Genomic DNA, 16,347 nt, shown 5'->3' on the forward strand with positions numbered 1-16,347 from the left:
ACTTATTGTTTCCCTTTACGTTCTGAATGGTATATGAAAACGAGCTATTTTCTCCAGTCTTTGTTTTTTGTGATGTATTTTTGTTTTATTATTTTTATTTAATTTATGCAATAGTGAGTTAATGAGTAAGATGATATGTTGTTACTGTGTGCGGTAAATAAGTAAAATGTTATCTGATTGTTACATAATAATATATGGATCACATCATTAAAGGTAAATTATAAATGTAGAAAAAAATGATTAAAGTCTATTAATATTTTAATAAAAATACATGAAATTTTTAATTAAATACTAGAAGTTACTAAATATAAAAAAACTTCAAAATTCAGAAGATGCTGTTGAAAATTATTTTGATCAGATATTTATGTACACATTGAATGGGGTGTAGATAGATCATCATGCTTTTATTTTTAAATAGTACTGTTTAAAAGTTTATCGACAGAGTAATACTTTTTGTGTGAAAGAAAATCTTTTACTTGTATTCCAAATAAATAGGTTGGAAATTTTTCAAATGGTTTGGTAATCTATTAAAAATGGTAACAGAAATATAATAAAGCCATTTCTCTTATGCTGAAATTTTGTGTTGAGTTACATGAAAACAGTTTTTTGTCTGGTTTGCTAAAGGTGGTTGTTATTGTTCTTTTCTTTTTTTTTTAAGAATAAGTGAACATTCTTTTTAATAAATATAATCACAAGGATAAAGTAACATATTTAATTTTCTAAATATCGGTCTATATAATCCATAAGTACAGGTGCCAGTCACAAGATAATGGTCTGACAGCCCATTTCTATCTTAAAAACTAATTCTGACTTTTTGAGGGAGCTCCAAGAGATGACAGTATACTTTTATGACAATATATGAAGGCATAATAAATATTTAATAAATGTGACAAGTTAAGCGGTCTTTTTAAGAAGCTTCAAAGCTAACCAGTACTTGCATAGTAGATATTTTAGAATATTATTTTCTATTTGGTCTTCATATGATATGTATTTATTAAATATTCTATGGAATTTATTTCTAAACGTAGACAGTTTAAGTTAAGTCAGATTGTTTGAGGTTTTGTGAATATAAGTATCTTATCATTATTAATTTTCTATATATGTTGAAAGTGTGTTTTTATCAGTTACTTTTTGTGTTAATGAGATCTTTCTTCTCCAGCTTCTTAAGCCTTATAGTTTTATGTGTATATTTGATCGATGAATCTGTCTTTGATCCTAGCTGTTTTTCAGAATGTTTGTTGCAAAAATAGAAAAGAATTTATAATATTCTGATGCGAAGCAATATTTTTGATACGATGTAAATCTAATTTTGTTTTCTTCTAGACAAAGATTATGGATAACTTGTACTCAAATGAAATTAAAAATAAAAACTTGGGAGTTATTAATTAAAAATTTTTGTTTTAGGTCTCAAAGAAAACTAATGGAAATAGTTAAAAAGTTAATAGTACATATGGATAAAGCTAAAGGTACAACATATAGAGATGAATTACTTTCTAAAATAATTGACATCTGCTCACAAAACATTACTAATTTTGAATGGTAGGTATGTTTATTTATGGTAGTTTAATTTTTATTGTACCCTTATTTTTATTATTTTAATTAACTGTCTTGCGTAATGATTTTTACTAGTTTGTACAATAATAGCAGTAACTAAATGGTGGTTTGATGATATTTAATATTTTATCTGTAAGTAACTCTGTAGACATTTTAATTGTGTTCCATGTGTCTGTTATTGAAAACTGAACATTTATTATTATTATTATAATGTAATTTATGTTAAAACAAATTTGATTTGTGGCATTTTCATTTGAATAATCTGCTGTTCTAATTCTTTATGGTTTGTTTATGTTATTGAGCTCTAAAGATGTTTAAAAATTAATTTGTAATCCAATTATTTTCTGAGAATTATGTGTTCCAACTGGAATACCTGAAAATTTATTGTTTGAAGGTGCTAGTTAGATATTAACAATTAACCTGCTCTATTTGACTGATATACATTGTGTTCAAAAAGTAATATACACCCGTCATACACTAATGCACCTGGAAATAATTTTTATGAACAGTCAGATATATCTGCACTCATTTCTTCTTGTTGTCAAAGACTGTCACGGTTTTGTTTAGTGGATTGTTCTTGGTGAAATCACGAATAGCAGTTTGAAGTTCCAAGAAGGTGTGGAGGTTTTCCTTGACAAACATTACTGTATATATCTGAAATACTTATAACTGTATACTTATAACCCCAGAAATAAAAATCCAGCATGCTTAAGTCCGTAGAATGTAGTGGCCACAAGCCCTTAGAAATGATTCAATCTCCAAAAACCTACTTCAGCAACTTAATGGATTGCCTGGCTGTATGTGTAGCTGTGCCAACTTGTTGAATCTAAACGTTATAAATTTCATCCTTGTTTACCTTCCTGTTATCTGGTGAACTGTTTCACAATAACGAGCTGAATTATTGTTTCTAGAAAAATATTGTAATGACTATTCTTCTCATGGATATTGCTATCTACACCTCAATCTTCTGATCACGTAGAGGACTTTCATGTATGGTTGTGGGTTGTTGGAAGACCATAAATACGAGTTCTCTGTGTACGTATATCATGATAAATAAAACCATGCCTCTTCAGTGTAGAAAACATAATCCAAAACATCGTTAGAATTGTCTGTAGAAACAGTTTAAACCATTCACAGAATTGAGTTCATTTTCCACAGTCTGAAGTTGATAAATTTGAACCGGTTTCAGATGAGACTGAGCTTCTTATGAACTGCCTTATGTGTTGTGTGCAGTTGTAACTTGCAGTTTTTCTGTTAGGGTGACTTTCACATGGACTTATTGGGACTACGTCACATACTAGCTGATATGTCTTACAGTTTTTCTTCATTGAGTACTGTAATTCTACTGATTTACTTATATTCCTTTACTTCTCCTGATTTCCTAAATTTCTCGATTAACACCCTTATACTATATTGATTAGGAATTGGTGTACCTGGAATTCAAACAGAATACTGGTCTACTGTTCTAACAGAAGATGTAGTTAACAAGAAATATTCATTGTTATAAAACAGAAAAAAAAACGGTTTCAGTCATTTAAAGGTGGACGTTCGTCCACCTTCATTCATTGTGTGTTCACACAATGAATAACGAAGAACATGACAAACATTCTCATTTTAAGGTCATCGGCCTGACTGGCTCACAGAAGCAAATTGCACACAATGCAGTATAACCAAACTACAAAAAACATTAATCGCAGTACAAGGAAAAAAATTGCCTCAGTATATATGTTTATATAGATGTATGGATAGTTATTTTTCAAATGCACTTTTGTAAAGAAAAATTAAGAAGATGAAACCATTATTAAAAGTCTGGCATTAAAATAACTATTATTGAGGCTTATGCTCTGAAAACTAGTAGGCTAGTTATCGGTACAGTATTGCTCTGATTAATTAGAATACAAGGGAAACTTTGCAATATACTTTGTTTTAACAGTATTGTGTCAAGACTGCAGCATTTTTTTTTCTAATTGTAGCCTCAAAACTAGTAAGTCCACTCTTAAGCATTGTGTTTCCTGTATTGTTCATTTAATAGACTGGTCCAGTAGATTGCTGACATTAAATTACCGGATTATAGTTTCCATACTTGCTATTGGCATTTAGGATCTTATATTAAGATTGTTTTTGTGGAACGATTCAATATCATTTTTTAATTCATATCGGTATTGTTATGGTATTTACTTGTTTAATTTTTTTTTAACAGATACGTAAGTGTACTGGTAGATTTAACTAGAATGGAAGGTACACAACATGGCCCATTAGTAGCTGCTCAAATGTTAGTTGTCGCAGTGCGTGTACGGCTATAAGAGGATTTGCTGTACAAAAAATGGCTCAGTTGTTAGAGGATGCACACATACTTACACAACCAGGATCAAAAATGGCTGATGTACTTTATGCTGCTGCTTGGATTTGTGGAGAGTTTGCTTTGTAAGTAAATCTTTTTATGTATTCTTTTAATTGTAGTGTTTTATTCCTAATTGTTGTTACTATTGTTATTATTTTTTTTGTTAATGATAACATGACTTATGAGATTATGCAAATATTAAGTGTAAGTCTTATCCGCTACCATTAAGTTTGGTGTTGCACATACAGTTCTTAAATTCTATTTACAGATGTTATTATGTAGATTGGCTTATATACCTTCAGCTAATTCATTTCCATTCCAGTTCAGTTAGTTTCTGAAACTGTTATATGATTTATATCTGTTAGTTAGATATGTTGGTTTATTGCAGTTGTAGGTTTATTGAAGAATATAGAAGTACGTATTTCATCCTTGGTAATCTTCCATTGCAGTTTACTTTTTTTTACCTCTAATTTTTGTCTTCCTTTATGGTTTCTATAACCAAATTTATATAATCAGTATGCTTTAATGTTCAACTGTATTCTAAATTTTTTCTCTTGGATTCTTTTTAAACCCTCTGTAGATAATGCTGTCAAAAAACATATTTCTGAAGATTATCTTTATCGCCAGATTACAAGAACCTTTATTCTTAGTTGTTAATATTTTTGTATATACTACTGATAAGTATTTTGTTGCCATGCTCTAAATGAATATTGTTATTTTTTTTGTTGAGTTTATCTCATTATTTTCCTCATCATCAAATTTTTATTATTTTTTCAGATTGAATTTCTCCCTGACATTGAACCTATTCTTATTAACATTTAAATCATTTCCAGAACCAGTCAGCTAGAACAGTATCATTGATGAAATTAAGTATTTTTATTTTTTGTCCTGTGAGTGTCCTCCAAGTTAAAAATCTTTTAAATTATTCTATTACTTCATCCATGCATTTTGTTTTGTGTAATTGTGAATAGAGACAACCTCAATTTCATAATTTAGCAGCATTTGTAAAATCAGATTGCGGTCAGCGTTATGTTCTTGTTTACTGTAATAATAGCTACTTATTCTAGAAAGTCTCGTACTCTTGACGAACTGAAAGATTACATTTACGACGCATTCAATGATTTGGACAGTGTTAGAGAACTTTGTCATACAATGTGTAACAGTAATCCCAAAAAATTGCAAAAATGTATTAATGAAGATTGAAAATATTTTGAACATAAAGTATAATTGTCTGTAATAAATAAAATGAAATAAATTCAGTACTTTTATAAATAAGTGTCAAGTGATTTTTGTGCCACCTATATTTCTGCCAAAGGAAACTTCTTTAAAGAAAATTTTAGTTGAATTTTAATATGTACTATTCTTTAAGATAAATATATTCCAAGAAAGAACTTTTGTACAGTCTGTCTGGCATGATATTATTTTTGTGTGTGTTGGTATGATCAGTAATGTATAGTTGCTTACCCTCTTAAGAATCATTTCCTAGTGCGGCTTACCCACAGATTCGCATTTTAGAGACAGTACTACTTCCTGTCTGCTTCTTATTGTCACACAAATTCTTCCCGACTTACCAAAGTAATGTGCCATAGTTAAAGAGAGATACACCCAATATATATTTTTCTTATACGTATTTATTTATTTAATTACAAGTAATATCCTAATATTAATTACATTAGTGATGGGATATGAATTTGATAATATGGGAAAAATGGAATGGAATCCAGTGTGTGTCTTCAATTCAAACTGGGAAATTTACTATTTAAAGAAGATATTTGTGCAAATGTAGGATATTCAATGAAATTTACTTTAAATTGCACAAAAAGCACTTTTGTTATGGTATAATTTCTCTGAAACTGTGTAAGTTACTCGACCGTAACAAAATCGTTCTTTTGTGTTAAAACAAATCTCCACGTTTATTCATATTCACTTTTTATTTATTGCCTTTCTGCTAATTTTTATTTCTCTTGAGCACCTTTACGTATTTTATTTTTCTATAAATCATTTTCACGTCTTAAATATTATTTTGTTGACTACAATTACAGTAACTGTGGCTTTAGTAAAATCTTTATTTGTAAAAATTTTTTTATTTTATTTTATTAAAAGAAAATTTAATAATTTGACTTCATTTTTATTTTCATAGGGAGTTGGATAATGCTGAAGCAACATTAGAAGCAATGCTTGGTGGTAGAGTGAATTCCTTGTCTGGTCATGTTCAAGCTGTATATGTTCAAAATATTCTTAAGGTGGTTACTGTTTTGCTGACTAAATCACCAGCCAGTCATGATGCTATCTTGATACTATATCTAATATAATTACTATTTGTCTATATGTTTTAAGTTTTTTTTTTACTTTTATTAATTTTTATTTACATTATTGTTTTGAAAGTGGATAATTAAAGCAGATATTTACATATTTACTTTCCCAGCTGTAGCACTGTTGCTGCTACTGCATTACTGTAGCTATAAAGGAAAAGCATAGCAGCAATGGGCAGAAATTTTGGGTCTGGTTTTCTAAAAATGTTATGTTTCAAGGCTTTTAAAGGAAAAAGTTTTAATAGAAATTTTCAGATGTACACCTAATGTATGTAATATTGATATTGGCCTGTATTTAATTAATTTTAACAAATTGGCTCAACATAAATTCTTCCAAAGTGGCTCAAAACATTTTTTTTGTGGGGTATTGATGTCATTAAATTTTGGTCGGAATTAAAAGAGGCAAAGGGTAGTTTAGTTTTTGGCATTTTGAATTTTTGACGTTGCCTTAGTGGTCACAAAAAATTGAGCTTTTAGTATGAAAGTACTTATTAAGTTATTTAAAATTTTGATGTTTTAAGTTGATTACATGTAGCGGCAAGGGGGACATTCAACATTATTTGTAAACAATATTTACTTTGTATTTCAAAAACTCTTTGACCAAAAAGTTGAAATTTAGCCCAGATATTTGGCTGTATACATGCAAACTGTGTCTGCAAAATAATATTTGGGTTTTAAATGGTTATATCTTTGTAACAAAGCATTGTAGAGAGATGAACTGTATATTAAATGAAAAACAAACACTCCAAGTGTATGTGTTGAAAGCTAGCACGTACGCGTTGTTGTTTCCAGTACACTCAAGTAAACATGTGTGTTAGTCATCATGTTTGCAGTGCAGAGGAAGATTCAATGTGTGTTATGGCTTGCTATGTTTGAGACAGTTACACATGTTAGGCGTGAATACCATTGTGTGTACAATGAAGACCCCCATCGCATGAAAATAACATTTGGCAATGAGACAAGCAACTCAAAGAAACAGGCAGCCTACTGAAGCAAACACATCCACGATGGCCATCAGTGTCTGATGAAATGACTGAAGCAGTGCAAAAAAGTTTTGTATATGCAGAAGTGTTCTAGCAAGTTGGGCATTCCTAAATCAATTGTTCGTAAGGTGTTAAAAAGACTGTTACATTTCACTGCGTACAAAATTCAGGTTTTACAATAGCTCTACTACAAAGGGAAACAATTTGATTTTGCTGTAGACATTGTGGCAGGGTGAAGATTTTTTAGTTAAACATGACCATTTTCAATGATGAAGCAATGTTTCATGTTTGCATCAGCATGACTGTTCAACAGAATGTTAAGACGTGCTATTTTCGCTCCGCTGTTTTTTGCTTTTTGATCGGGGTGTTTCAGCTTTATCTATCAGGAAAGTGCTGTTTAACATTGTGATTGGATTACTGGACAAGTCTAAAGAAAAAATAGAATTTTTGGTTAACGGATTACTAAGTTTTTTAAATTTTTTAAAAAACTTTTTTGTTTTTTTAAACGGAAATTTTGGATTCACATCGAGGATGGATATACAAATAAGTGTTTAAAATTTTGGGAAAATTAGACAACGGAGTTATTTCTGTTTTTTGTAGTGGAGATTTCGTGCAAGTTAATACAGGAGAGTGACATCACTGTATTTAACGTAAACAAGGACTGAAAATTTTTCACTAATAACAGTAGGTATACTGAATTGAAAGTGTATACAGACTTTTATATGGGGGTAACTTTAAATGTTCATATCTTGTTACCCGTTGGTCGTAGACCAAAACCATTCAGGATCTATACGAATTGGGCCATTTCCTATCGATTGACCATCCTTATTTTTTTTTTTATTTTGGTTGATACCCGACTTGGGCATGTTGCTTGATAGAGGACATGGTGAGGTTGGTTATTATTTTACTCAAATACTATCTGGGCATGGTAGTTTCGAATATTATTTACATCGATTCGGTAGAAGACCAGCATCTATTTGCATGTTCTGCCAGGATTCGGATACTGCCGAACATACTCTGTTCCACTGTAATAGATGGACTATACATAGACGACGTTCAGGGCTGCAGGAATTAAATCTGGAGAATCTGCTTCTTTTTCTCCTGCGATCCGCTGACTATTGGAACAAAATGGAGGAGTTTGCCAAGATAGTACTAAAGGCTAAAGATGATGTAGCCCTTTTAAGAGGCCATTGAGGCCCCGTGGTAACTTAGTAGTTTAATATTTTTGTTAAGGCAAGCAGCTATGAGGAGAAGATCATATCTTTGTTTGGAGATCATAACAACTGGGTAATGAAAAGACCAAGACCCGGTTCCCTTGGTGGGGACTAGGGACGGCTTTGTCGGGCCTGGTTCTCTGTCGGGGGGGGGGGGGGGGGGCTTGAGGCAGGCACATTAAAACAGAAGATCCAACCGGGGGCTGACCTGCTGGGCCGGACGAACAGCTGGCGAGGCCTCCTTTCAGTTTAAAGAACACTTTCGTGGGCTGCGCATACTTGATTGGATACCCGGCCCGGGGAAAAAAAAGCATTGGCCCCCTTCTAATTTGCTGAAGAAACTGTAATGGGAACTTCTTCCTGGATATGTTAGAAGGGTATGCAGCATCCCAAATACCAGAGAACTTCATGTTTCAGTTAAACAGAGCTCCTCCACATTTCGCCACAGTTGTGCAGGATTTTCCTAATGAAACATTTCCTTAGCACTGAATTGGACGAGAAGGGTGAATTACCTGGTTCCCATGGTTTCCAGACCTTATCTCCCCATGGATTTCTACTTTTGGGGTTATGTAAAACATAAGTGTATTCCATTCATGTTCAAAATCTGGACCATTTAAAAGAAAGAATCACTGAAGCTGTTTCATCTGTCATTCATTATTTTATGGACACACTATATTTTCGACTGCGTTGGACTAGGGGGGCATCATGGTACACAAATTTTCTTTTTGTAAGCTGTAATTTTTTAGCCTTGTTAAATAACTGTGCCAAATCAAGACGACTTATTGAAGTAAATAATTACACTAATAAATAAACTTTTAAGTCTCAAAAAACAAGGGTGGGCCTGAGTGGGATTCATTTTTTAAATATTAGTTCGCCAAAAATGTTAAAAATATAAGATTTTTTATTTATAAATAACTGATATTATTTTTACGTGAGACACAGTTTTATGCTGTTTCATTATAGTATGAAGTTGTTTTTCATTACTTTGTATGATATATAAAGATTTCCTAAATGTTTTATATGATTCTTTGCCATCATTAATTTTTTTTGAAACTGTAAAATACATCCAATGACAAAATGTATTCGTTTAAATGTTCTTGATTGTGTAATGACATTTATTTATCACATTTTCTATTGATAAACAAACATACTTTATCTGTTTTATTTAGATAATTAATTTGAAAATATAACAGTTTTGTGTGATCTCTTTATATATTTAGATTGAACATATAAACATGTGTGTTTATGTTATACCATAGAGTTTTTCAACTAATAGAAATTAATTTTCTTACATTAGCCTTTCATGTTTAGAAGTTAATTGAACATTAGTTTCACCTACTTATAAAGTAAATTATTATTTATGTATTATAAAATATATAAGCATTTTTATTATTTATGTATAATTTTTATAAATAAACAGTTTCTGAATTGGCAGACCCCCCTCAACAAATGCAAGGAGAATGTGTTAGGACGAGACTTACACATCTAGAATCGATATTGGGAAAGAGAAATCGAGGAAAGAGGGTAGGTGATTAGAAGGAATGATTTAATAATCAGGTTGATTTGGGGATGGTTTGCTGTCTTGCTCAGGACCCAATAATAAATAAAAAAAAAAATATTAAGGAAATATTACTTAAACTCTGCAAAAACAGAAGTTCACCAGAAAATGTTTGCAAAGCTTTGTGATTTATAAGAGTGAAGTGTATACTGTAGAAAACCAGGATGGAATAGAATAATGCATTAAAATGTACTTTATAGGAATATTTTGGAAATTAATTTGATCAATAAGACTACAAAGTGAAGATATTTGAAGATGACTTGAAGAAGGAAAAGCATAGAGTACAATCTTACCAAAAGAACAAGGCTGATCATCTGTAGTTTTTAATTAATAGTCTTAAAGTAACTTAATTTTGTCACCAGAAGGAGAGAGAAAGAGTAAAATCTCCTGGGAAAATCAAAGATTAGAGTATGTGGAACAAGTAATTGAGGATATAAAATGTAGTAAATATTTTGAAATTAAAATTTTTAGTACATAATAGAAAAGAATTATGAACTTTATCAAATCAGTTAAATGATTAATTAAAAAGCAAATGATTGGTTATAAATAAAAGTTGTTAATGTAGTGGTGTATTAATTTTTTTATTTTAGTAGACATATCTTTATTTATTTTTGTTTTTTCCAGATATGTGCACATGTTTGTAATAGGCTTCCTCGGTTTGTGCAGTGCAGATCTTGAAGTCCAGGAGCGTGCAAGTTCAGCTTTGCATCTGGTTCAGTTTTTTCATGAACAACTTAAAGGTGGTGAACCGTTAGAGATTATCGCTTGTGAAATGGCTGCCCTATTTTCTGGTGAACTTAATCCTGTTGCACCTAAAGCTCAACGAAAAGTGCAAGTTCCAGAAGGGTATGCTTAACCAATTTTATAGATAATGTTAGTATTCTAGACTAATAACATCTTATGTTAAAAATGGGCTTTTGTTTTTAAATAAATTAATATATATTACTTAATGAAGGTAATGTATGAGGGATCGCCAAAAATAAAGTGAAATTTTCCTTTCGGTCAGATGTCTTACAACACTGACTGTTCTGGTATAGATTGTAATCTTATACGTTTATTCATTGGAAATATTGTTCCATTGTTAATTGTTATGATTATTTTTAAAAGACAATTTAAAATGAGTGCTCTTTTGTCAGAGTGCTTTAAAAGGATTGTTCACTTTAGAAAAGGTAGGATTTCTCTCTGTGATAAACAACAAAAATATGGGCCTTCCATTTTAAAGAATTATGACAATATTGAAGCAGTTATAAACAAATTACTCATTCTCAAAATAAACTTGATGAAATTGCAAGTTAGTTCAATACAAGCCAATGGTTTGTTATTTATAGTCATCCATGACTTTTTAAACTTTTAAAAGTCTGTGCTCACCTGGTTATACATCACCTGACAGACAACCATTTTCAAAGAATTATGACAATGTTGAAACAGTTAAACAGATTACAATAATTCACAAATTAAAGTCGATGAAGTTGGAACCGAGTTCAATATAAGCCAATGGCTTAAGTCACAAAGATAATCGTTTAACAATTCTCCAGAAGGTTTTGATATGTAATGAAAATGATGAGGTATTATCCAATTCAAAAGAATTGGATAATACCTGGACCAGCCGGTGGGTTTCCTTGTAATCATACGTAAGTTTAGGTGCAGATGATCTTTTACATCTATTCACAGGTATTTAACATTTAAATCATTAATATTTCAGGCCATCATATTTTATTCAGTAAAAACAACTATATCAAACTGTTCGAAGTCCTCTCACATCAGTTCAGAAGATCCTTTGCCAAATGTTATATTTGTGTTTGCTATAATATGAATTCTGTTTTAAAAATTGGTAGCAGTACTGTAAGAAATGTTATACCTCCTTAATTATAAAGAACATCACTCTTCTACTTCCTTTCTTATGGTTACAGTTTTAATCTTCTTTGTTATATAAATACAAATGATACTAATATAAATATAGATGATACTTTTCTAACTGAATACTTTTTCTATTTTGCTATTGTTTTATTAAAAAATTAATAATATTTTTATTCTCTTTGATATTTATTTTTTTGTACTCATAATAATATCAAATTGTTATCCAGATCCTGTTCATCCAGACATCCGGAGTATCTGGGTCAGTTTAGCATTATGATATGTTAAATGTATATATATATTATTTACAAAACTTGAGTTTCCTGCTGTTCTTTTTTTTTGTAATTTTGGTTTGATTTTTTTTCTTTCAAAGTGACTTAGTATTGTAAAGTTCAAACAGTAAAATCAGTATATTGAGGCTTCAGGGTTTACTCAACCATCATTTAATTAAAGACTAGATTTTAGACCCATCAATTAGGTGCATTATTTGTAAGTATAAGCTTTTGTAGCCACAGTAGTACGTTGAACTCGGTGGAACTATCCCTTGTTTGAAGAAATATGAGTGACAAGGTGACACTGTATTTTATTGGCTGACTATTTGTTTTATAAGTTTTTTTTTCAAAATTGATCAGATTGTAAGTAAAAATTTGAATCTAATATATTCATTAAAAATGTTTTGAAATTTTATGTATTTAACATTTAATTTTTACTGTGGTATGAGATCTCTGAATTATCTGAACGTTAATTGATCTGGATCATGTCCAGTCAGATGAATGTCTGGATGAGTAGAGAGAATGTCAGCATGAGTGGGTTGTACTGTATTGGTACAATGTCCTTAACATTTTTATCATATGTTGAATAAAATTTGACAACTTAAGTTTATCTTCAACTTAATTAATATAGTATTATTTAATGATAATGAACAGATTAATTTTGATTATTATTTTTCTTTAGCTAAGAGAGGCTCGTAAATTGGAACAGGCTATGAACCCACATTATCTGAAAACAAATAATGATATCACTTCAGACATTCCAGTAGCAGAAATTGAATCTGTTCCACTTAAAATACAAGGTATTCCATATCTACGTTTTATATCAATCTTTTTTTGGTTTTCAAAAAGAAACTTGCTTATTAATTGTAAATGACTATATAACTATTATTTATTTATTAGTAATTGAATAAGAAAAACACTTTCTTCTTATTATAATAAGAGAGAATATAATTGTAAGAGAGAAGAGAGTGTGAGGCAGAAAATTGATACATTTTTGTTAATTTTTTTATAGTTAGGACAATTATAAAAGTGAGGAAATTATACTGAATTAAAAAACCATTGGTATGCTACTGAAGCTACCAAAAGAAAATATATAATACATTGTGTGTGTGTGTGTGTGTGTGTGTGTGTGTGTGTGTGTGTGTGTGTGTGTGTGTGTGTGTGTGTGTGTGTGTGTGTGTGTGTGTGTGTGTGTGTGTGTGTGTGTGTGTGTGTGTGTGTGTGTGTGTGTGTGTGTGTGTGTGTGTGTGTGTGTGTGTGTGTGTGTGTGTGTGTGTGTGTGTGTGTGTGTGTGTGTGTGTGTGTGTGTGTGTGTGTGTGTGTGTGTGTGTGTGTGTGTGTGTGTGTGTGTGTGTGTGTGTGTGTGTGTGTGTGTGTGTGTGTGTGTGTGTGTGTGTGTGTGTGTGTGTGTGTGTGTGTGTGTGTGTGTGTGTGTGTGTGTGTGTGTGTGTGTGTGTGTGTGTGTGTGTGTGTGTGTGTGTGTGTGTGTGTGTGTGTGTGTGTGTGTGTGTGTGTGTGTGTGTGTGTGTGTGTGTGTGTGTGTGTGTGTGTGTGTGTGTGTGTGTGTGTGTGTGTGGGCGCGCGCTACTGCATCAAGTTATTTTAAAAACAAATATTTAAATCCACCAATTACTGTTCAAATAAAAGGTAAGAACACTCACCTATCTGTAGCACTTCCTGAGTTTGTACTCCATCATCAGAAAATAAATTTTATAAATTACATACAGTTATAAATGAAAAGATATAATTAAAAATCTAGTTAAACTTTAACTATAAAAAGTAAGAAAATAACTATTTTAATTTATAATTATGTTTAAATTATAAAATTTGTTTGCTGATTAGGGAGTAAAAACTCTGAGAGCAGGCTGCAGATAGGTGAGTGTTCTCTCTCCCTGCTCAACCCATCAGACTTAACTTCTTCAGACAATTATTTGTTTCCAAACGTTAAGAAGTGGTTTGCTAGAAAGATATTTCTAGCAAAAATAATGATTTGAAAATAATAGTAATGATATGAAATAATAATTTCTAGCAATAATAAGCAGATGTTTGTCAAAACATCTGCTTATTTGAAGGGTCGAATAACTGTTAAAAATTGGTAGTTATATTAAGAGATTAGAAAAACTATGCTATCCTTAAATAATGTAATTGTATTTAAATGTACCTAATTTATTCATATTTAACTAAAACATGTAGAAAAATCAGAATTATATGAATTTATCATCAGAATGTGGATTTTTAATACTTTAATTTTGCTTTATATTTATGTGTGATGCATGGCAAGTATTTATAAAATAAGTGAAGATATAGAGAAGAACTCATAAAATTTTATTTACATAACAGGAGGTAATATAATTTTTTTCAGTTCATCATACTGTATTAGTTTTTTATTTTACTACTAATTCAGGTTTAAATTCTGACAAATATTTAAGAAAATCATCTAAAAAGAATAAACGGAAGAAGAAGAAAAAGGGAGGAATAGAAGTTGATAAAGAAACTAGTTCGGCGTTAAAGAATTTGAAAACGAATTACCTGTTTAAGTAAATAGAAGTAAAGGAGAAATGCCTGAAGGAGCAATGAATTCAGGTGGTGAGAGCTCTGAAGGACTTGATGAAAATGATCCCCATCGAGCACTTGATATCAATTTAGATGAGCGAGTACTATGCTGGATTACGAGCTATAAATGTAGTTTGTTAAATTTTAATCATTTGTTTCTTAAATTTTTATAATTATTAAAAATAAAAACTTTTTATAGTTGTACAAAGTCAGACATTTTTCTTCTAATAAATTGTTTTCCTTCTTAGTAATTATTATTGGCCATAATTTTAGTAATGTTAGTAAAATACGATAACTTAGAAAACATCACTGAGTTTTTAGGCATCATATTGAGTGTCGTTGCAGAGTTCTTTATGAGGTGATAATTTTATCAACTTTGTATTTAAGTATTAAGTATTTTCTTTATAATTGTAATCTGCCAAATTTGTAGGATCAATAGAAATTTACTCATGGTAAAATCATGAGTAACAATAGAAATTTACTCATGGTAAAATCATGAGTAACAATAGAAATTTACTCATGATTTTCCGTTTTCCCTCTTTCATATTATTTTTCATGCTTGTTTTATAATTAAAACATGAGATTATGATTCATAATCTCATCTTCTAATAGTCTGTCATTCTTATCCATTTATTTACATCATTATCTTAATATTGCAGCTCTCCCACTTAGATTCATTAAATCATTTAGTATATCTGAATGCCATCTTTATTCTCTCACTTGCTCACTTCTTGGAGCCTTTCTTTTTTCCTATTGCAGGAATTTTTTCTGTTGTGCTTTTTTCTGAGAAGTTGCTTCTGTTGATGTATGACCATCTGTTTTGATCCTTAGCTGTGTTTCTGAAAGATTTCTTTCACTAGTGCTAGTCTATGGTAGATGGCCTATTCAGAGATTGTATCGTCTGTATGTTTCCATTCAAGATTAAATCATTTGCTAACCTTTATGCACCGCTTTGTCTCACCTTTTCATTCGACAGGATAATTTTGCATCGTATTCCTCATGTCTACTACTTGCATGTAAAATATCTTGATGCTAAGTTTCAAAGCAGTCTTTTTCTCTTATATCGTATGAGTTTTCATCTTAACTATGTGTTAATGGAAATGAGTGGTACAAATATCATTTGAATATGGAGACTTGATCAGAATTACCTGTAATTTCATGTTTTACAAAACACTTGGGTAGTTTCCTTCATGAGAGCTGAAGAGTTCCAATGAGTACATTGTTTTTTAACAGTATAGCTTGTTCTGGAATATTATACCGGTTATCATTCATCCATAGGGTGTGATCTTCACAGAATTTCTTGAGTGAGGGTAAAGATTATAGATTCAGATTTGTTTGATTTTGAATTAATAAAGTGGATTATAAAGCGTAATGTTTTTCCAATGTATACAATAAAATCCCAAGTATAATTAACCTGCTTAAAATTCACCTAATTCAAAGGCTTTCAAAGTATATATTACCTAAATGAAAGGAATCCTTTCTTGAGTAGCACTCTTGTAATGTTCTGTGAAAGATTATAAGCTGATAGAAACTTTTGGTGTAAATTACATATAATAGTATTTTAACAAGTTTAATTGTATTTTGGAATTTGGTGGTTGTATTTAAATTTTAAATTCATTCTAATTTTTTTTATATATTAAAATTATTTGGCTGTTTTGTAATCAGAAAAATTAAGAGCTTGCAAAGAATTGTTCATATTAATTGTA

At 30.6% G+C, this 16,347-nt stretch overlaps 1 protein-coding gene and 1 pseudogene across 1 annotated transcript; both read left to right on the plus strand.

The window, feature by feature from the left end:
* Positions 1 to 10,776, plus strand: part of LOC142332189 (AP-3 complex subunit delta-1-like) — a 47,131-nt pseudogene extending 36,355 nt beyond the window's left edge.
* LOC142331959 (AP-3 complex subunit delta-1-like) lies at positions 10,735 to 14,748 on the plus strand. Its single transcript, XM_075378013.1, has 3 exons — positions 10,735 to 10,791; positions 12,771 to 12,888; positions 14,493 to 14,748. The coding sequence occupies exons 1-3, from the start codon at positions 10,735 to 10,737 to the stop codon at positions 14,627 to 14,629; spliced, it is 312 nt and encodes a 103-aa protein (XP_075234128.1). The 3' UTR covers positions 14,630 to 14,748.
* Positions 14,749 to 16,347: the final 1,599 nt, after the last annotated feature.

This window comes from Lycorma delicatula, chromosome 11, assembly GCF_047948215.1.
Source record: "Lycorma delicatula isolate Av1 chromosome 11, ASM4794821v1, whole genome shotgun sequence".
NCBI lineage: Eukaryota > Metazoa > Arthropoda > Insecta > Hemiptera > Fulgoridae > Lycorma > Lycorma delicatula.

What these genes read in the sequence shown, in the direction of transcription:
- LOC142331959 (XM_075378013.1), top strand. Translation starts at nt 10,735, where the DNA reads ATGGCTGCCCTATTTTCTGGTGAACTTAATCCTGTTGCACCTAAAGCT. An exon ending in CACCTAAAGCTCAACGAAAA is followed by an intron (nt 10,792 to 12,770) that starts GTGCAAGTTCCA and finishes ATTTTTCTTTAG; the next exon opens with CTAAGAGAGGCTCGTAAATT. An exon ending in TGTTCCACTTAAAATACAAG is followed by an intron (nt 12,889 to 14,492) that starts GTATTCCATATC and finishes CTACTAATTCAG; the next exon opens with GTTTAAATTCTGACAAATAT.